Genomic DNA, 22,783 nt, shown 5'->3' on the forward strand with positions numbered 1-22,783 from the left:
ATATAAAAGATGTACTCAAGTTTAAACTGGATCTAGTTCAAGGATGTTGTGTCTGAAATGGTGTGGTTAGGTGACCACATGGCGACTTCTGGTTTTATAATCTGAAAATCTTTACTCTGACAAATAAGGCTCGAGGAGCTTTTACTGTGGTTGGGACTTTGCATTCACTGATGCTCATGTTTACAGGGGTCAGCGCTCACCTTTGATCCTTCTTCTGATCCAGCTTAGCATTGACTGGTAACTGCTGCAGGGCTGCACTAGGCAGACCTCTCCTGCCTAGGTCAAGGATGCTCCTTTTTCACTTATTTCTCTCCTCCCAGGCTGGAACCCCACATTCATTTTTCCGAGGAGCCAGGAGCCACCTTGAACCGGGGAACTTCTGTAGCGCTTTGAGAGTAACCATTCATAAAGACTTTACAGCTTTGAACTACAGCACGCACAAAGAACACTTTTTTTCTAGTGACTACAAAATGCTTCAATAAGCTCTGCTCAAGTGAAACCTCTATTAGCACTGAGCAGTAGTGAAGCTTTTTATGTTAGCCACTAAGGATTTGACTAGTAGATAATTGTGATTATGCGTTCTCCTCAGAACAACCTGCACTATATCAGAAGAAAATCAAGCTTCAATCAAGCTGCTCAGAGATTACGAAATACTCAGATGTAGAATGCCCAGCTTCCCTGTTTTAGCCATAGGGGTACAATGCAAATTACTGCTAAGCAGGCAATAGTCTCAGGATTTATTGCAGCGAATGAACATAGAAATACTGAAAGTTCACAGAAAAGCCTGCTCTTGTGAACTTTCAGCCAGCATTTACAGACTAAGAAGCCATAGGTTATTCATATAATAAATGGATGCATATCTGTCCAAATATTTAATAAAGATAATATATGAGAAGCATGAAACAAGTCATTTTCCTCTGCAGTAAAAATATGTTTCTTCTATTGGATACAGGACAGTGGAAATAGCAGTTTAAACTTTTGAAGCTTTGACATTTGGAAAATGGTATTGTGACAAGAATTATACCAAAAATACAGGTCTTAGAATGGGAATTGTCAGTTCAAATGAGACTAAATTTTTATGAATTAAGGACTTAACTGTCCTTAACTAATATGTAAACCATTTAAATAAGAAGTTTGTACCAAAAGGTAAATTGAATCATACAATAAGATCCAGCAAAATCTATTTTTTAATAAATAGTCTTTGTCCCCAGGAAGACCTGGGGAGATTGTCTTGATGTTAACAACTACAGTGAAAGGTGGTTTGGGAACGCTGGGAACTGACATAATGTATGAGTTAGGGATAAGAACAAAAGCTACAACTCCATTTCCACAAGCACAGCTTTACGTGTAAAGCCATCAGCTCCGGTCACTGGGTGCCCTGATAAGTCACTGCCCTGTAACAGTTATTTGAGATGAGGAGCCCTTTTCACTGGGGGTCTGACTGGTCTGTGAAAGGGAAGAGAATGCAAACTGGGAGTACTGTGGTGAGTAAATGAACTACTGATGTCTTTCTTTTCCAAATCAGTCATTAGAGTGTTGTCTTTGCAAACTTTCTTGCAGTCCTCACAAAACAAGGAAATATTTCTGAGGATACGCAGGGGCAACTCACATCTTGAAGTCTGTGCAAATTACGCTATTGATTTTAAAAGGTCAGATCAGCTGTTTCTGGTTGCTTTCACTGTTGGAGTATGCCTGGTCTGAAAAGGTGAATGGTTATTCGGCCCACAGTTTCCATATAACCTGCAATGGCTTGCTCCCCTTGTGTGCTCTCTCTCTCTCTCCCCTAAAGTACCAAGAAAGGAAACATGAATGTTCCCAAATAAATAACATGAAGTACATGGTTTTATTTCCTGGATAGTCCCAATAGACTTGAACATGACCTCCAGCTCCAGGCCTACACTTACAGGCATGCTGTGAGCACAAATGTGTCCAGTCTGATGAGATGAATTGAAAATATTATTTCCTCCCCATCCAGTCATGCCAGTTGCAACTGAGATACATTGAAGAGGTTTTCTATCTTTAGATAGTATATCTCCACATATTTGCATATCCAATCTTTTTAGTTATTGCCAATTCACTTCCATATTACATCATGCTAAATACTTACTCTAACTGTTGATATTTGAACTCAACAACAACAGATGGAAGGGAAGTAAGGAAAAGGGAGAGACTTTAAAATAGGTTCTGGGTGTATTAGTAGCAATTATAAGGTTGGCTCCCGGATTCTGGGTCTGCTGAATCTTTGGCAGCACACTCTCAGTCTCAAAACTGAAGTGGTGGTTACACGTCAACCCTGGAGTTGCCGATGCAGTTCCGAGGATTGGAATCCGTTCTCTCCCAGTGATACTAACTGCATCTGCAGCAAGAGGTCTGCCATTCTGTAAGCACAAATCTGCTCATTTAACTTGCTTAATTCTTTCCACACAAGCACAGACATGCACACCCAAAACAATACTTTTTAACTCTAGCTCTTTCATCCTGAAATGATGCAAAGGTGCACATGCTTCTTGCTGTCAAAGGACTCCTGAAGGCTTGCATTTTGGGAAGAGGTAAGTGATGGAGGAGATGGACCTGCAAAGGTGAGAAGAAGCATTCTTCCAAGCTAGAAGTTACAGCACATCTCTGGTCAAAATCCAAAGTACCAGCTTCATTTATTGAAAAAAAAAAAAAAAAAAAAAAAAAAAAAAAGGCGTCTCTTGTGACAATGATTGCTGCTTTACTACTGCTGTCAATATCAGGCAAGGAGATGCCACAGGCAGCTGCAAGCTGCAGATTTTATTCTGTAGGGCTGTTAGAATAGCAAAAGACTAAGCAGCTGATGGAAAACAAGTCTGTCAACAGTTTGGTGTGACAGGCAATCCATTCCCATGCTGTCATGTGCTACAGATATCTTCTTTATATTCCTACGCAGATTTTCAAACAACGAAAGGAAGTGGTCAATCCTTTCAAATTTGATAGAACGATGCTGATGTTGAGTTTTGCGGCTGCAGTCATGTGTCAAGAGATTATTTGTGCTGGCATAGTGAGTTCAACACAAGTGTACGTACTTGATACTTGAATGTCAAAAACATCACTAAAAGAGAGGCTAGTAAACTGTTATTTTCTCTAAGCACCAGTTCTCTTTAGATGTAATCATAGTAACAGTGGTCACATTTGTGCTAACACTGGCCAGCAAGGGCTGAAATCTTGGCCCTGTTGAAAACCTTCATAAAGTTTTGACTGAAAAGAGAAAATGGGTTTTCACGTAAAAGTAAAAAGACAGATGGAAAAATAAAGTTTAGTGTAATGGTAAATTTTTGTGCTTTTCAACATTCTGGGTGTTAATGCCCTTAAGTTTATAGAAGTTCGTCTGTGCTAAAATGAAACAAAACAAAAAAGAGTTCACTCCTCTAGCTTCATTTCTATCTGTTTCTTCAAAACAGTAAACCCGGCAGGAATATGTTTCAATGCAAGTGTTGCCAAATTCACTGCCAGCTAGGTATCAGGATGATGATGCCAACTAGGTGTCAGGATGATGATATACCAATTGAATTCCTACAGGTGATTCAGGGATTTTGTTCACATTCTGAAAAGCATGATGCTGAAGTTCCAGTCTACAGCCCCAGACAATCATTAGAGAAAATTTGTCCTTCAGACAGAAAGCTTGGTCTGTCTGATTTGCTAGATCAGCAGGTCTGACCTAGCAAATGCCTGCTGTAATCAAAGGAAGCCATTCCATTGATGTTAATCAACTTTGGAAGCCAGCTCTGTAAAAAAAATACCTGTAACACCAACTATCTAAGCCATGAAAAACACATAAAATGCATCAGGTCCTTGATCTGTGAGCCACATGAGATTTCTGAGTAAATATTTCTAAAACTTCACTCGATCATAAAGAAATAAAATTAACTGAATTCAGAAGCATTCTTCATCATTTTGGTGAACATAGGAATCACTGTTAGCTCACTGTAAAAAGATTCAAAAATGCTGCCAGATAGTATATGTTAAATGGGATTATTTTGATATAGCGTCTTTCCTTATTTGCATTTAGAAATAGCTTTTATTTATTCATGATGGTTTCTTTGTAGCTGCTTATAGATGCATTGAAAAAGATGATAAAAGTCAGAAGCAGCAGAAACAGCAGATGGCAGCATCAGGCTGCCTTATCTGGGCTATTAAAGCAAACGGAAAAAAAATATGAACCTAGCTGAACAAAAGTTTCTTAGAGTTTGTTTGATTTCAGATCTCCTTCCTTTCTCCTCTTATTTTGGATTGATTTTTTTTTTCCTTTGTCTATTTTTTTACCCCCCAGTATTGTAAAAAGCATAGCAGAGGAAGAAATTTGCTGTCAGGTCATCCTGTATTGATTTAGTAGAAGATAGTAAGACCTGATGTGACCTGCTGAAAAGATGACATGAGGTTATGGCCTAGCCTACCGGCGCTTCACGTCGTATTAAACACTCCACAGGGGCAACATCTGGAGGGTTAAACAACTGCTGGGTAATGCAATTTTAAATACCACTTCATCAAAGTAATAGACTCCACAGGACCCTCTTGGGATCTGTAAACTGATGTGTTCCAGGCTTTGTGTGCTGCAGCCCTTTTGTGTAACACATTAAGAAGAGTCCGATAGCTCTGACTATTGCATAGGGATATAACTGAGGTTTGCAAATTCATCTACAGCACACCACCTTGCTATGAGATCAAACTCAAAGCCTTAAAGTTTTTTGTTTGTTCTTTGTTTTTGTTTTGTTTTGTTTTGTTTTGTTTTTACTCAAAGCTTGATAGTTTGTTTAGCCAAAATTCCTGTTAGTCAAGGAGAAGGAGAAGTTTTTAGAAAAGGAGGTTTCCTCTTGATTGTGTTTTAACAGCAGTGTATGAGCTTCAGAAAGGGATCAGATCCCATGCTCTCTGTATTCCAGAGTAGTTACAAAAGAGAGAATAAACCTTTGGTGCTCTCTTCCTAACTATCCAAGCTTCAACCTGAATATCAAGCTGATTCTTTGGGTCCTTACCAGACCTGGCTACTTTTCTGCATTCCGCAAATACAACCTAACCAAAGCTCCAGCAATAAGAATCATGAAGAAAATGTTGTCTCTGGTATGGTGGACCATGGAGGCTGGTACAGCCATCTCGCTGCGAATCAGTGTACCTGACAGCTGAATGGTGTTTCATTTTCTGAATTAACCGTTTCTGCTATTTTGGCACTGCAAAGCAACAATTAAGAGAAGTCCCATCAAATAATTAATTCCTTTAAGAAAGGACAACCCAAGAACTTTTCCTATTGTCTGCTAACACAACTTTCACTTTCTGAATTCTAAACCAGCAAAAGAGTTAGTCCACACAGATCCCTGCATCTGGGCAGGCAGAACTTGGTAATTATCACCAACCGATCTTCATCACTACCAGAAATATGTGGAAGAACACTTGGCAGCTCCTTTCCAGTGAGAAATATTAAATATTTTTAAGGGTAAGTTTTGCAGCTGAAATGAGCTAGCAGTGTTCGGCTGAGGTCAATGGAAAGACTTTCAGATGTTCCAAGTGAGTATCTGGCCCCCATTGCTTTCCTTGCTCACAGATTGTTCTCTCTGCTTTACTGTACCCATTTCAGATGAAAGGGCAGTGGAAAATTTCTTAATTACCTAACAGTATTTCTGTTCAGAAATGTCTCTGGATAAGTTTTTGTGTGATGTCTTTCGAAGATGGATGATGACAGAAGTCACAGGCAGAAGGAGGAGGTCTGAAGGTGGCTTTAAACCACCATTGCGTTTATTACTGTTACTGGGTACTTGTAAATTCTGAGAGCTGATGGAGAGCCGAGAGTAAAGCATTGTTATACCTCTGCTTCCTATCCATACAAAACAACAGTCAGTCTTCAGCTACCTTTGTGACAGAAAGCACAGACACTAAAGTGCATGTTGCAGCCTCACATGGCATCGCCATGCCATTCCTGCTCAGAATGTTTATATTGGGCAGTAGTATTCACAGCCGACCATATTAGGTAAGCTAGTCTTTCTACATGAAATTTTATTATAGCACTAATGAATTATAACATTTATGAATGCTTATATATGAAAGATGCCTCCCCCTCCCTAGCCCCAACTAGTTTGTGTCCTACACTTTAGAAGTAAACATATTCAGACTGCAGGCATATTAGCTACTGTAATTGACTTACTGGAATTATTTTCCATTCCTTGTTACTGCTGAGGAGACCATGGCTGCCCTCCATCTGTGTAGAAGTCTTCATAAGAAAATGGGGAGCAGTAGGGAAACAGCATGGATTCTCCAAAGAATGCATTAGTTTATTTATTTATTTCAAATGTCTTTCATGTCTTAGCTTTGTGCATCTTTTCCAAGAAGCAAATGCTTCACAGATGGAAAGAAGCAATTTTCAGTTGTAAAAATTCTAAACAGTTCAGGTGAAATGAAAAACAGAATGTCCTGGAGACAAGCCAAATTTTTTTTTCCAGCCTCACTTTGACTGTGAAAATATTCACCCACCTCCATAATTTATGGCATGAGAAATGCCCTGCCTGGGTTCTAATCCATGTCTGAGGTATCACTGCCAGGTAGATGAGAAAGGAAGGCTCCTATTTCCACAGACACTACACATCTGCTCTGATTTTCTGCAGGGTAGATCTACAGTAACCTTACTGAAAAAAATTGAGTCTCACATAAACCAAGCTTGTATTGGTATAGCTCCTTTTCTGGAGGGATGTCTGCTATGTTGTTATCAGGCAAAGACACTAATTTGTCCACTGCTACTCTGTTTTCTATCAATTCATATGGCTAGGTAGCGAAATTAGGAAAAAAAAAAAAACATAGGTGATTTGTGAGAAAGAGCAATGAGCTTATTTTTATATGCCTCCTGCTGATAAAACCTTTTAGGATTTACTGAAGATCAAATTAGCAGGAGCATTCGTAATTATCCTGAGAACTTTAGGATACCACACGCTGTCTATGAGGCACTTAAATCTCCCCCCACACACATCCCTGCAAGGAGCTTAACTCATCATTCAGGACATCCACATTGGAGCCAGACACCCATAGGCAGACACCTATATATCCATGACCTGCTGTGTGTGGAGTGAAGCCCAGCAGCAGCCAAAACATTCCCTTGCACTGTAGGTAGAGAAAAAAAAACAAAACAAAACAAAACAAAACAAAAAAAAAACATAGGGGTCCAGAGGTATTTCTGGATAATAGGGAGTTTAGGCTCACTGGGCTCTAAATGGACACTCAGGATCATAGACTGAGTGTATTATGGAAGAAGGCCTGTAATTATTAGCTGCTGTGGTGTCACCAGGAATGCAGCTCCGGAACACATGAATGAGTATACAATACTCAGTCCTTTGCTCACTTTGGATGTTGCAATGGTATTTGTTACAATGTGTATTTGACAGGCATGTCGTGCAGGACTCCAAAGGAAGAGAGAAAAGCATTCATAGCGGGTGCCGAGTCAGGATCTAAATGTATAATCCAAAGTTATTTCCTATAAAGTCTAGCACATTCTCTGAAAAATGTTGAGTCGTGCCGGAAATGTCTGGTTACTTGTGTAAGAGTTTGCAAGATATACAAACTCATCAGGCTCTGACTCCTAAGTCTTATGACAATAATGTATTTTCTTCCAGACTTGTTCAATTGCATATCTGATACACATAATGCTCAGCCAAAATGACTTGTTAGTGATTTATTTTGAATATCCAGCCTTTACCATATGACATCACCTCCTTAACTTGATGAAAAAAAGGTTTAGACTGAATTCTTCCCATTAAAAATAATGGGGCAGTGGTTTCTTGATGCCAATATTTACTGATATCAAAGCAAAATATTGTCTTGGTTATTTGTCTTAATTTAGCCCAAACAGTACACAAAGCACAGTGTACAAAAACAATGTGTTCTTTCTTCTAAACCAGATCATCACTTACTAATTACTATATGATTTAAATGAAAACAGAGACATGATTCAGTGATGCTTTATAGAAATTATCTCAATATATTTAGAGATTTTTGTTATCCTGCTTGATAGAGAGGTCATATAAGATACATTCCTACAGTGGCTTTCATCCAAAATCTCAGAAAGATTGCTTTTTAATTATCTGTTTTAAATATACAGCAGAATGATACCCAGATTCTTTGCTAAGACATCTAGCAAACAGCTACATTATTATGTAAATGTATATTTATAATAATATACACATTGTGTATGTGTGTGTGTATGCACAAAAATACACACACACAAACAATTTTCAAAGTTTAATTAAAGCTTACAGATTCCATTGGTGTTTGCACAGACCATGTAATACATCTAAATCCAACACAAAGCCCAAACCGTTATCACAGAAAATTAATGTCAGAACTGGTATGCCCAAAATGGATCCTTTGCTTCTGAATGCCGATTTGGACACAGAGATGTGACGGTGGTTTCCATCTCATTTGGAAACTCACATGGAAACTCCAGGGTCACATGCTCAGGTAAATTATCAGAGAAAAAGTAATTGAGAGAAAGGACTACTGCATGAATACCTAGAAGAACTAGTCTGTTTTCATCATACGAAACAAGATTTGATCCAAAATTTTTGACTAGAACTCTAGGACACAAGTGATTATGGATGAATCTGCCTTTACACCATTCACTTTCAATTGCCCAAGAAATCTTTAGCAGAAGCTAAGAATGCCTCTCCCTCAATCCCTGCTGACACAACACCCCTTGTTTACACGTATCCCGTGGACCTTTGCTTCCATCCACATGAGGTGCTGTCTCCTCCTGCCTTCTTTCTGACACTTCCTGTATGGGGCTTCATTACCAAGGGCGCTGTGGTCTAACGGGAAACACATTGGCAGCAGCGAACTCATCAAAGCCAATTCATTGACTTCTTTTGCGCTTCACTAACTGCAAACATGCCCAAACAATGCCAAGCACATCAAACATGGGCTTTTAGCTATACTGCACGCTTTGCAACTTCTGAGCAGAAGGAGCAAAGAGAATTTTGGTCTGATTACCACTAGATGGAGCAACGCCAAAATAGGAGATTTTAATTCACTTGTGATGGAAAGGCATTCATCTCCTATATTTTTTGACCAAATGACTTTGGCCAAATGATGAAAACAGTTTTCAGGCTGTTAAGCTGAAAACCAAGCCAGTCTGGCTCTAGATGGAGTGAAAGAGCCTTGTTTGGTATGCCACACTGATTTGTAACTAGGGTTCACTCAACAGATTTATGGCACACAATCTTCCCATTTTGTATGATGAAGAATTAACATCAAATTTTTAAAAGACTGGTTTCCTTGTTTGTCTTCCAGTACCCAATTCAGATGAGTAAATAAGGAGTCTAAACCATGAAGAGAGTCACAGCCCTCATGCTGTGACTCCATATATGTTTAGGCTCTTTTATTACGCATCTAGCGTAGATCACTAATATTTGATGGTGCTGACATCCTCGAAAGAGTTTATTGGCAGTCCATCTTCCATCTTTCTCTTCTGCACTGTTAACTGCCCAACTAATTACATACTAATAATATGTGGGGAAATCACTAAATATCTCAGCTTGGAGAGATGCAAATTATCACTTCTACTGTTTTCACAGCACAAGTGATATTTCCAGATGTGTTCAGCAGTGCCCTAGTTCAATTTCCAACCAGGGAATTTTCACTATTATCTTAAATGACTGCTAACAATAAGACAACAGTTAAGACTTCTGAAAGTCTACTGCGTACAAATGGGTTTTTTGAAAAATAGCATGTAGTTTGAATGGTAAACATACACATGTAATGTGTATTGCACTGTTGGTTATGTAATTGTTACAACTCTGCATATATCTCTGTAACTGTTGAAATCCCTAAAAGTCCAAAATTACTTTATGAATTGAATTGATTTGTTCACTAGACTGTTTCTATTTCAAATCTGAAAGCCCTTATCTCCTATTGCTTATTAATTGGCAGGAAAGTACAAAATTCATTCATATTATTCTTTCAGTCTGAATTATAAGCTAAATTTTACCATTAGTCCTTTTGAAGTGGGAACCATTTCTACTTCACAAGCTTTGAAGATCTTCTACTAACCAGATGAATGCCTTGTAGTTCTCTGCTACCACTAATACTCTTCCAGATGAGGTTGCATGGATGTTATTTCTTTTCCACCAAGTGAGGCTCCTTTTTACTGTGCTCAGTGATGAAATGATTTAAGGCAATAGCTGGTCAGAAGTCCAAATACATCTCATCAAGAACTTTTTAAAAGAAAATGTTGTTGACGAATGTTTCTGCTTGAAGAAGAATCTTGTATTTTCTCCAGGAAGTTTTAAACAGACTCAGGAGAAAATAAATACTTTGAAGCAGAATGATGTATCTATTTAAAATGTTCTGCTATAGTTTTTTACTTTTTTTTTTTAAATAAAAGCAACGAAACTGTCATTTACAACAAAACAAGAAATTATACATTTATTTTATAATTGACCTTTTGACTCAAAACACCGTTTTATTTGGGATTTTAAAAACTGATTAGTGCAAATTACAGGTCTTCTGGACTGCAAAAAGAGTTGCCATTTCAGTTTAGACTACATCAACTCAAAATAAAACCAATGTTTCTACATGCAAGTATGTTTCAAGCTCTTCTACACAGCTCCTCATGCCAAATACTTAGGTGTCCATGTTGTGTCTATACAGTTTATAGTTATCATAATTTAATGATCAGAGATGGCTTGTGAGGTCTTGGTTGTGCAAGCAAACCTGAATTTTGCCACCCCAAGGACAGGATGAGAGTCAGGCCATTCCTCTCATGGGCAGGAGAGGCAGAGTTGAAAAGGAATATAAGCGGGATGAAGAGCATCAGATGATCAGGCTTGCTGCTCCTCATGCTTGTAGGGGGACAGGGAAACTGTAATGATGTTTCTAACCCAGAATGATGGCAGCTTCCCACATGCCAGCTCTTTCTTCAGCAAAACAGTGGAAACATACAGGTTACCTCTGGCAAAGACAGTCTGTGTGTTGCTGTCATTCTCCCCCACTGCCCTCACGCCATGGTAGTATCCTGCCAAACCAACTTGCCCAGATTTTGAATAATAATGAATTTACTTCATTCACTTCAAGGGTACCATTCCAGAATTTGCAGGGTATTTAGGTCATGTGCAAGTCTTCAGCTACCAAACCCTTCAGCAAACAAATTATTTTCCTTACCAAAGCTGTAAGATGGATAGAGCTGACTTATCATAACTTTCCAAACAGGAGTTTGACTAGGCTATCGTATATGCTTTTTTTTTTTTTTTGACACAAAATATGACGAGTTAATTTACCCTTTTCCAGTAACACATTTATCATTGTATTAATCTCTTACTTCATATCCTTTCTGGAGTACTGGTTTAACATCTTATGAACATGAGGTACTCATATCAGTAGCTCTGACAATTAAGACAGATACATACTCTTACACAAGTCTTCTAACAATTCCTCATCTTGTTTACTTCACAAGATTGGACACCATTGTAGTAAAGATGTACTACAAAGGAGCTGATAATTATTTGGTTCTTTAGTTAAACAGCTTGCATGTAGCCATTAATATCCATATACATTTCCAATCTGAATGGGTGGGGCGATCCATCACTACTACCTAACTTCAGTTTTCTAAAAATTCAACATCAGATAGAAATGATTTCTCTAGGTTTTTGTTTGTTTGTTTGGTTGGTTGGTTTTGATACTTAATCAAGTATCAGGAAGACAGATAGAATTTTTGTAGAGCAAATCATTTATTCTGAAGACGTGTAAGACTATGACATAAATAACTCGCTAGAGATATTTTCTCTCTCTCTACCTAGATGACTAACTTAAAGTAGATAACTAAATTTTGTAAAGCTAGATTTAGGTCAGATAAATCCAAACAGCTATGTCTCAGCTTTAATACCTATTTAAAAATTAAAAAAAAGTTTGATATGTAGTGAAAAAAAAATCAACTAAAAAGCTCTATATCAGGAAAGTGCATGATGAAAATGTATGATGCTTATGTATATATATGTAAATATTAATGAATTTATCTAAAGCCCCATATAGATACAACTACGTTATACCAATTTTCGTGAACTATATCTTATATACTTATATATACTTATATACTTATATATTTAAAGGTTTGTTTTCTTTGTGTCTCTTTTCTTCCTGACCTACCTTTCTGTCTCTTCATTATCTGGAAGACATCACTGCCTACATACTTGGTATGTGGTCAGAGTTTTTTTAGCTTATTGAAGACAAACATTTGGAAACCTCTCACTCTCTTCATCACATATTGCTTGGCAATATTCTATAGGGCAAAAGTGGTTTTAAAATTGGGTTACTTTCTGTTGCTCAGCTTGTGAGCCTCAAGTCTTTATATAATATTGCAGCTGTGAAATATCATTTCATTCTAAAGGCTGTAAAGAAAATTTTCCTTCTCTGTTGTTCAGGCAGGACCACCAAGCAAAGGGGAGAAAGTATCCTGCTAGGCACTGTGCTGGCTGTGCCTGAGGTCACAGCAGAGGAAAGTGAGCCGCTGTGATTCATGTAAACACAGCGCTTGTTCAGAACATGTTTGTGTCTGGGAGCACGGGAGCTGATAGTGTGTGCCAGAGGCAGACACAGCTCTGTCAGTTTACCTCATACTTGTGTCCTTGCAGTTCAAATCTGTTATTCAGCCACCCAAGTGCTGGGCCTGTCCTCAGTCAAGAAAGAAAATTATGCCAATGAAAGTGATTTTTTTTTGATATGGAAAAACGTCAGAAGGGGCTAGGATAAGATTAGCAAAACAATTTCCATTGCTGACCAAACACAAATTTAAACCCAGGTCGCTAAAGGTGAAATGTCACTACATCAAGTTATGTAGTTTTGACTTCCCAGTTAATCCTTATTTCAAGATAATGTAACTCAACTGTCAGCTGGAATACTGTGTCCAGCCCCAGTATCCACACCTTTAAAAGGATTTTGCAAAATTGGAAAACATTCAGGAAACTGTTTCAGGAATGCTTTGAGAACCCTTTAATCCAGCAGACAAAGGCATAACAAGATCCAGTATCAGAAAGGTGTGTTTTGAAATATTCATGTTAGAAATAAGGGATATTAGAATCACACAGGCAAGGAGGGACATGTTAGCTTCTTCATCACTTCCATCTTTAGAATCTAGACTGGTTTATCTTGTAAAAAAGATCATCTTCTGCTTAACCAGAACTATGGATTTGAGGCCAGAATTAGTAAGATTCATCAGATTCCCACTGGACTTTGTCAAGCTCTGAATCAGTGATAAGTGAGGTAATTTCAAGCATCATGCCTCATGTCTTCTCTTTTTGAGTAGGTACATGAAAATTGGTTCAATAATCTTATACCCAAATGAAAAGCTGAGAAAAGCTGAGCCATATCTGACAACTAATTATTTTAAACTACATTCTTAGATTCTTATAGTTGGATTATTCTTTTAGTTGCTTCTTCTGATGGTCACATGCTACTGTCCATGCTATCTGAGAGGATGAGTGGTTTAACACATCCGACACAAATACAGGCATATTCGTATTCAGACTGAAGTTTGGCATCCACAGAAGATGGTTTGAATGAAACTTAATTACTTAATAGGAAATTAATATGAGAAAGTGCATTAACAACACCAAAATTATTTAAAATCCTAAAATTATTCTCCAAGTATTTTGCTTCAGTACAATGAAAATTCAGAGGGAAATGGCATGATACGCTAGCCATTCCCAATGTCCCCTTCCCTTTTACATGTTATTTTTCCTGGTGGTATATTGCCCTTTTTATCCATTGCTCTTCCATCTCCTCTTTCAGTGTAACTTTTTAAATGTAAAATTCTTGTATTGTCAGAGCTTCTTCAGATTTTTCCTCATGCCTGTTTCCCTCCCATACTGACCACTCCAGTTCCAGGCTACCCCATTCCAACAATGCCTAGGTTTATAGAAGTGTATTATGTGGGAAAACAAGGAGGCATATGTGCAGGTCACCCTGCTGTTGCTGCACTATGAGTTCTGCTCATCTGCAATGCATTTTTCCACTGCAGAAGGCCAGGGTACCTGAATAAAATATGTAGTACTTTATGTACATAGTGCTTCATTACATTACTCCATTATGAGTTACCCACAGCACCTCAGGAACTGCAGAAGTTGTAACCCTTATCTCCAAACACTAAGCCCTAAAACTTTGTTTCTGAATTTCCTAATGGTTAGAGAGAATGACACTAGGCCCGTCTTCTTATATAATGTTTAAGGGGATAGTGACAGTATTGAAAGCAGACCTGAAGACGTACTCAAGTATTCAGAAATGCGTTTGTTGTTGTTGTTGTTGTTGTTTCAGTTCTGTAAATTGGCTTAATAAAATTGAGTCAATAGTATGAACAGTACCAGTCCATTACACACAGCCACTCTCAACAAGAAAAAGACTCATAAGGTGGATCTAGAAAAGCACGGATTGAGGACTAGAAGAAAGATAAAACAGACTCAGGACTAGAAGAAAGATAGGGGGATCTTGCCTTCCTGTTTCTAGTATGATTTTAATGGTCTAGTTTCTTTATCGTGCAAATTTCTTCCTATTCCAATCCAGGCTGATTGTCTTATATAGATAGGTGGATTGTTCAGATTCTGTATAGCATGGCATGAAAGGAAGAGAGACATATGCACAGCAATACTGTCATTTTAAACTTGCTGAAGATTCTCAAGCACTTTGGAGTTGGAGGTATTATAAATACCTGATAGTTAAAATAAATAAATAAATAAATAAAAACCAGTCCCTTGGAGAAAGGATGACGCTTTTCCAATTGTACTGTCACACACTCATAAAACCTACAAACCCTGTAAAAATAATAAATGCTCCTATGCTGCACTCACTGATATATGTTCTGTATGGATGATTCCCTTCTTGTCCCTGAATAATTTAATGTGAATTAAAATATATAGTGTATTTTATTTATTATTGATATGAAAATGGATTTACTGATGCACTCAGGATTGCACATGCATTATGTTTTTATGTGAATCAGTAAGACATCTCATTATCTATGAGATTATGAACTGAGTATTTACTAGCTGTTAGGTATAGCTACCTGAAACACCCAACCCTTTGATGTTCAACATTCTGACAATAATCCCACTCCATCACTGAGAAGTACTCCAAATAGTTTGCTCAAACATTCACAGAATTACAGAATGGTTAAGGTTGGAGGGGACCTCTGGAGGTCATCTGGTCCATACACCCGCTCACGCAGGAATACCTAGACCATGTGCAGATGGCTTCTGAATATCTCCAAGGAGGGAAAATCCACAACGCCTCTAGGAAAGCTATTCCAGTGCTCAAATGAATATATATTCATATGCATATTAATAAAGGCTAATTTCTTTTTGAAAGTGGACACACATACTCATTAATTCAGGTTCCAGCTCAGACTCCTCTGAGGCAGCAAGCTAGTTAAGTGAGCAGCCTGCAGTTCACGTGGAGGACTGGGCAGAAGAACCACACCCTCTGTTCCTGCACTCCATCCAGATGCCTTGCACTGAGTGGGAAGATGGCATGCTTTGCTCTTAGCATTTGTGGCTTTACTTCAAAGTATGTGGGGATTTCTCTAGAAGGATGGGAAAGTGACAGAGCTGTTCATACGGAAGATTTGTGCTTGAGACATCTGTTCCTCTCACTTATCATTTGGAACCTTATATTTATACTTTTGGGGAAAAAGACATAGATTGTCAGCTCAAATTCAAGAAATTTTTAGTCTTTCCAAAAAGAGGAAAAGAAATATATTTCTTTTTTTTTTTTCTTCCTACAAGCCACTGTGTGTAAATAATCTCAATATACAGAAAATAAGTTATTTTTATTGCATAGCACACAGAATTCAGTCATTAACTGGAAGCTAGTAGAAAAAAAGGAAGAAACTGAAGGACTGAAGAAAAAAATGCTGTATTATTTAATGGATACATAGAGCACAAAGTTGAGCTCTATAATTTAGTCAGAGCTGGGTAGACAATATTATGTGAGCAGAAAGAAGGAAAAAAATACCATCATTTACATGGAGTTGATGAATGATGTATTAACTGTGCATAAATTGTATGAAACAGGCCAGGCAGATTGACAAAACTTGGCAAAAATAATTCAATCCGCAGAGTCAAATTACGCAATAAAAACAAGCTGGTGCTATTCAAACTGGTACACTTCACACACACACACACACACAAAAAAAAAAAAAAAAAAGGCAAAAGTATTCCTAGATTCCCAGCAAATCATAGATTCCACTTGTTTTGGCCAAATCTCAGTCCCTTTCCAGTTCATGCAATAGATGTGAATGTTTTCACAGTGATACAAATTTTGTTGTCATTTGGTTTTCCTGGGCCCTGATCACATCTATTTATTTCCTAGGATTATGATAAATGTGTATTTAAAAATTAATAGCATAAGGGGATGTAGACTGGACAAGAGGCTTCCTGAAGACTGGAATTTCAGGGACAATAATATGTGGCAACTGTTATAAGATATTTTGTGCTCTGTCACCTCATTACCTCATCCAGTAGCAGCTTAATATTTCTCCATCACATTTAGCTGCTGTGTTCATAATATTTTTGAAATATTGAAAGAGGATACTATCCTGTTGTTTAAACCAACGATTTCAGTGAAATGCTTGTGTATTTCCCAAAACATCCCCTATCATTATCAAGTGAGACAAATTTAAGTTTAATTAAAATACCTAATGCAATTGCGCCATATGATATTAATATATTTTTCCCTTGTGTGCTGTACATATTAAATTGCTATCATATGTATTCCATACTGAACATATCCCTCACAGGATTCTTGTCACTTAAAATCTGCCTTGCTGTCAGAACGAGCAATCCATCATTTTATTTGTTTGTTTGGAGTATCCTCTGCTGCTTTTGGTGCAGAGGGGGAGGGCTCAGTTTGCTTTGTGCAACTCAAACATCTCCCACAGTCTGCTCACTCTGTAGTAGCAAGAAAGAAAATGCTCCGATTTGAAGGAGACATGCTCTCAGTCATGGACAGCTACGGGCTTCCACAAGAGCCGTAATGGCCTAAAGTACACAGAGCAAAAGAACTCAAGCTTTCTAAATCAAGTGCAACAGTGATGTAGCAGGTTGAGAACTGTCTTTTCCTCTTTTTCACTGCTGTGATGGGATATCCACAAAGAAGGGCAAGATGGTGCCTTGGGTGAGTTTTTCATCCTATGGAACGTGCTGCAACTAATTACGTTTCTTCCATCTTAAGGAAGTTTTGCAAGATTTTTCCTCTGAAACACCGGAGAATTGAAACACGTCAGACTAAAGCAAGAAGCCACAGTACTTTATGCAAGGATGCAACATATATATGGCTGGGTTATAGAACATGTTTTGAGAGGAAAACTACTAGGAGATTAGCAACTAAGGAAATGTAAGCAACTAAGAAATGTAAGCTATGCATCTGTAGAAAATAATACCCCCAAGATTTTTAAACTTCATATTTTACTTTTTCTTCTTTTCCAATTGCATGAACTTGTTCTGTTTAGGAGTAGATGGAGACGTCACACAAAAAGCAACACTTGTAAGAATCTCACTCAACACATTTTCATGAAAGAAATTAACCAGAGACCTAGTTAATTACTCACAGTTCTTGGAAGAAGCTATATTGGCAGCCTTCCTGGTTCCACACATATTGCCTTTATTAGTCGTTATACAGAAAGTGAATCATACATGACAGAGCTGGTCTGGCTCTAATATTTTGAGGTTATCTGGTCCTATTTAGTGATGTTCCCTAGAGATCCAGATGTCCCCACGGCCCCTTATGACAGTGAAGAAGGAAGAGAACTCATCCCAAATGGATTTCTCCTCTCTGCTGCTTGTCTCAATACCATCTTCCTTGGCTAGGTACTCTCTCCATGCAATTGGAGGAAAGAGATGAAGTGGAGTGAGCTGGTCTCATTCATTCATTTCCTCTTGGACTGAGGCAGAATCATCTACTCTTAAACTATGACAGCGTCACAAAAACAGGTTAAAAAGGAAGTGTCTAAGGTCAGTCTACGGATAGGGAATGACAGACCTCAGATAGCCTGACATTTGTTTATCCTTGTAATTGTAATTGAAGGTAGATCTGAGCAAAAATCCAGACCTATGTCATATACTGTACGAGACAGAAAATATAGGCTTGAGCATTTGTGATGCTCGGGCATACGAGATCACTGTTTTCACTCTGGATGACCACTTTTCAAAGGGTTGTAGGTGGCTCAGCGTTCTCAAACTATTTCAAAGAATTCATGGGTTTTGTAAAGTGTTCATGACTTAAGAAATCACAGCTTTAAAATTACCATTGAGAAGGATGTTTCAGTCTACCGTGTACATATTAAAGGAAAGGATCAGTGAAATGTTTACAGACCTATTCTGTCTAAAAAGGGAATGACAGTACTAACATTTCACATGCCAATTTCCCTTATTTTTTTCTGTTCTTCACTAGTTACCTGTTTTCTTACCATAAACTCCTTAAAAACAATATGGAAACACGTATCATTAAGCCTCCACTGGGGCAAGTAGAAATCATCCCTAGGCTGGAAAAGAATTCTAGTCAAGCAGAATTTTATTTCAGGCCCTGTTGGGACTATTTTTATTTGTATTTTTATTTTTTAATTTGGTAAACTGAGTTTGTGAGCCTTCTGGAGAGTAGGTAGATGAGTCAGGAACAATCATTTCCTCCAAGAAAAAACACAGAGGAGAGGAGGAAAGGACAGACCACTTCCAAATACCTAAAGCATAATTTCCTGTGGTGTAGAGGTGGGTTCTGGGCATCTGGATAGAGCTTGGCTCAAATTAAATTTTACTGGGAATGAAGAGAAAGAACAAAAGGGTAGAGAGAGGTTTTAGCTCTTTCTTTTCCTTCTAAGGAGTACACAGAATAATTTATGTTTGAAGTCAAAGTCAGGCAAGACTAAGAAAGTTTCATTGATGTCTGCTATGAAATACAAAGATGGCATTTTTGACAGGAATAATTTTATTCCTGTTAATGAAGTTCATTATCAGTGGCTGGGTAAAGTACTTACTCATGTCCAGGGACGGGATCTTGCCCTGACTCAGCTACAGACATATTTTAGAATTGTTTTCCATAGCAGAGAGAGAGCACTGAAAAAAACAGAATCCAAATTACCACTGTTTAGAGTGCTTTTCTGGCTTGAATCCACAATGTTAGAAAGAACTCCAAATTAAAAAAACAGGTGCACTACGTCCAAAGGCATTTAGGTGCCTAATTGTCTATGAAAACAGTATGAGCTGTTGAAGATCTTGAAAAGTGTGATTTATCTTAAGGGGACATGACATTCTCATGCACTCTGATAGATTCTCCTAAACCTTCACCCAATATTGCCGCTACAACCTCTTACAGAGGTGCTGAATTATCATGCAGATAAGCTATGAGCCAAGCTCTCTGCGTCAGCAGTGTGATATCACGCATTGTAATTCCCATTTAGCAAGGTGGCTTTAAGTGGGTGCTATTAAGAAGCCAGAAGTGGGAATACTTACACATGGTGACTACAGCTAGGGTGGGACCAGCCACTGAGACTGAGGAAACTCAAGATCAGGAGTCAGTCTCCAAGGACAGACCAGCCCAAGGCTCCAGACAGAAAGTATGCTCAGGAAAATGGAGAAATCAAGGCTACCCCAAACCAAAGGGCAAATCAAGAGCAAGGTCAGGAAATGAAAGAACTTGCACTAAAAGGCAAAGATTTGGATAAAGATGAGCTAAGTCTACAAAGAGACAAGGCAGATTAATCAAGAAGCAGGACCAGCACAGAACCAAAGGGGCTGCAAGGCAGTGAAAGCAGCTGTTGGGGTTGCCTCCTGAGCCTGAATCCAAAACATACACCAGCCCTAGGGCAGCCAGGATTCTCAGGAGCCTGATCTCCCAGGAGAGTGATTGAGCCCAGTTCCTGGCTATGGTGCTTGGCTGCAGGGCCTGAGAGAGGATGACGTGCAGAACCCAAAGCATGTGCTCAGGTTGCCCATTCAGTGCAGGTATGCCAATTTACAAATAGGGAAAATCTGTGTAATGGAATCAACAGACCTCTTGGGTTTCTTCTCTTCCATCTTATGAAACTCTGTGAATCATATCTTGGGACAGGACTGAGGCTGGGCTGTGTGACGGACTGCCCTGTCTCTCAAGTCTCTTTTGGCCCCGTGGCTGTGCTCTCCATGCGCTCCTGCCAGACGTGTTCACAGATCAGGACAATCTCCGCTCAGGGCTGCAAAGCAGAACAGAGCTGCTGTAATGGCAGTGACAGAGATATAGTCCTCACCGTGAAGGAGATGGGTACCGGTTGTCTGGGCTTTGTCTCAGTGGGAGACACAAGATATGAACAACAGTCATTCCTGAAGAATGGCCAGATCAGAAGGAGAATGCAGTCATGAAATCTGTAGATTAAAAACAGGTATATGCTTCATCAGTTTGCTGAGTGGCTGCCTCTGTAATTGCCAAGGGATGTTAAAAGGTTAGTATGTTCATTTAAGTAGGGCATACAATAGAAGTCAGGCTGCCACACTGTAGGAAAGATGCAGTAATATCAACACAAATGTGCTTTATACTGGTGTCGCTAGGTAACTGCTACCTGTAGCATATATCTGTTGTACTTTTAAAAATCAAAATAAAGCCCGCACACCAATTAAAAATTTTTATGGCATAAAATTATGGTGTACACCAGAGCAGAGAATAAACATGTTATGTATTTTCCATGTCAGATCAACACCCACTGCAGTTCTCACTAACAAAGTCGTAAAAAAAATAAAGTTGTTTTGGAAAGAAAATGTTTCAGTTAGCCCTACTAGTAGATAATTGGAAGGAATATTCACAAAACCCAAACATTTAATTTAGAAATTAGTCATATAATGAGAAAAAAAAATAAAAAAAAAATGAAGTCAAACAACTTTTAAATCTTTAAATTCCCCACATACCTTCTAGGATTATAGTAACCTGTGGAAGGTCATTATAGTTATAAAGGAAAAGATTAAATAAGCACTTAAGCAGACATAAATAAAACGGACAGGTTAAAAGCTATTAAATTGAACAAGACTAATCAGTGCTGTAAAGGAATCCAAACTAAACGGGAAGGAAACAAACATGGTGTTGAGAATGGATAACGCGAAGTAGCAACTCTGGAAGTACAAAACCTTATGAAGTCCCAAGACCATTTCACCACAGAAAGATCTAAGGTCATAAGGAGAACCACAAAGAATTTCTTCCTGTAGCAGGTTCAGAGCTTCCCCCCCCCCCCCCCAAAAAAAAAAAAAAAAAAAAAAAAAGATAAGCAGGAGATAAAATTTGCATAGAGATGATGGGATAATACATCTGAAAACCCATGACTGGAAGGAGGCCTACGGGAACAGCCTGCCACAGTGTTTGCTTCAGCAGGTGCTCAGCTGGAGGCCATCTGCCTTACCATGCCACAGCCAACCGTCCATGAAGGGAGAAAAAGGGGAGGCTGAAAAAAAGGGTCTGAAAATGGTGTAAGGACTCTTCCTGGGAGAAAGCCAGACTGAAGGCAGGCATCACTTTTTGACTTAGGAAATACTGAAGTAAGACAAGCCAGTCTTTTGGATCAGGAATGTGCAGGAAGAAACATGCCTGCTGCAGAGGTGCCAGTGGGGTCATGGGGATACAGTGGCTGCTGTGGCTGAGCCTGGAGGGCCATGGTCATGAGCCTGGAGGGCCATGGAGGGCCATGAGGTCACAACTTGGCTTGATCTCTGAGCTAGTGATTTCATTTCTCTCAGGGAAAAATAAATGGGTAATATGTGATGGAAACATACATAATAATAATGAAACAGGAGGATTTTTTTAGTTACTTTTGTGTTCCAGACATATAGATCCACTGAATTCACTGGGGGATGTTTTCGCTAATAAAGCTGGTAAAATGAGGGACGATTAGACCTCAAGTATGGATATTTATAAACATCTCTGTTTTCATATATTTCTCAATATTTCCATTTTTATTTTTTTGACTTTTGCCTGAATAAAAAATAAACAAAAACATTTTGATAGCTAGCTGTGCATACCCCGAAGAGACAAAAGCATGCACTCTTTCTAGAGAGGGCGAAATAGCATCTTATTTTAAATATAAAAAAAAAAATACACCAAACAACAACAATAAAACCTGAATCAATTTGAAATGTTCTGAAGGTTACCATTTAAAAATGTAGAGATGCTGCTGGGATGCAAAGGTATCTCAGCAACTCCATTCGCTGTGTTTCAAATGCTACGGTCTGCCAAATTTGGATAAATGTTGACTTTTAATGGCACCTGATGTACCATCAGGCACAGACATTTCTTAATTCAACAGCATCAGTCAAATGCAGGTCACTGCATTAATTAAGAGTGCATCTGTTATAACTGATCATTTTGTTCTCCCTAATTTTTAATAAGCAATTTTGCCAACATGTTTACTGGAAATATTACAACATCTTCCTGCGCTGAGAAAACCCAAAGGGCCTATTTATCTCATTCTACTGTATTGTTGTTTAAACAGAGGGCCATGCTGAAACCAAAGGATTGCTGTTTCCCCCAGAAGACAGGTCTAAGATTTGACTTTATACAATAGCAAGTCTGTGGGAGAGAAACGCCTTTTCCACAGGCCACTGAAGTCATCCCGAGCAAAAGGGGGATACCAACATCAAAGATGCACCGGGAAATGACAGTCACAGCCAATGCGATTTAATAACCCTGGGTTCAGGAAGAGGAGGCTTAGCATCCTGATTTTATTTTCTGTGCATGCCACGGTTTGACGTGGATTTGACCAAGTTAGGGCTAGGAACCCAAACAGCGTTAAGAAAAGCAA

General features: G+C 38.6%; 1 protein-coding gene across 1 annotated transcript in view; it reads left to right on the top strand.

Moving 5' to 3' along the window:
• The window catches only part of RGS7 (regulator of G protein signaling 7), a 268,219-nt gene extending 266,321 nt beyond the window's left edge, over positions 1 to 1,898 (top strand). Inside the window, exon 17 of the mRNA XM_048079909.2 lies at positions 321 to 1,898. Within this exon, the coding sequence (XP_047935866.1) occupies positions 321 to 482 (162 nt within the window). The 3' untranslated portion in view covers positions 483 to 1,898. The remainder of the gene's footprint in view (positions 1 to 320) is intronic.
• The last annotated feature ends 20,885 nt before the right edge of the window (positions 1,899 to 22,783 follow it).

Source organism: Anser cygnoides, chromosome 3 (assembly GCF_040182565.1).
Source record: "Anser cygnoides isolate HZ-2024a breed goose chromosome 3, Taihu_goose_T2T_genome, whole genome shotgun sequence".
Classification (NCBI taxonomy): Eukaryota; Metazoa; Chordata; class Aves; order Anseriformes; family Anatidae; genus Anser; species Anser cygnoides.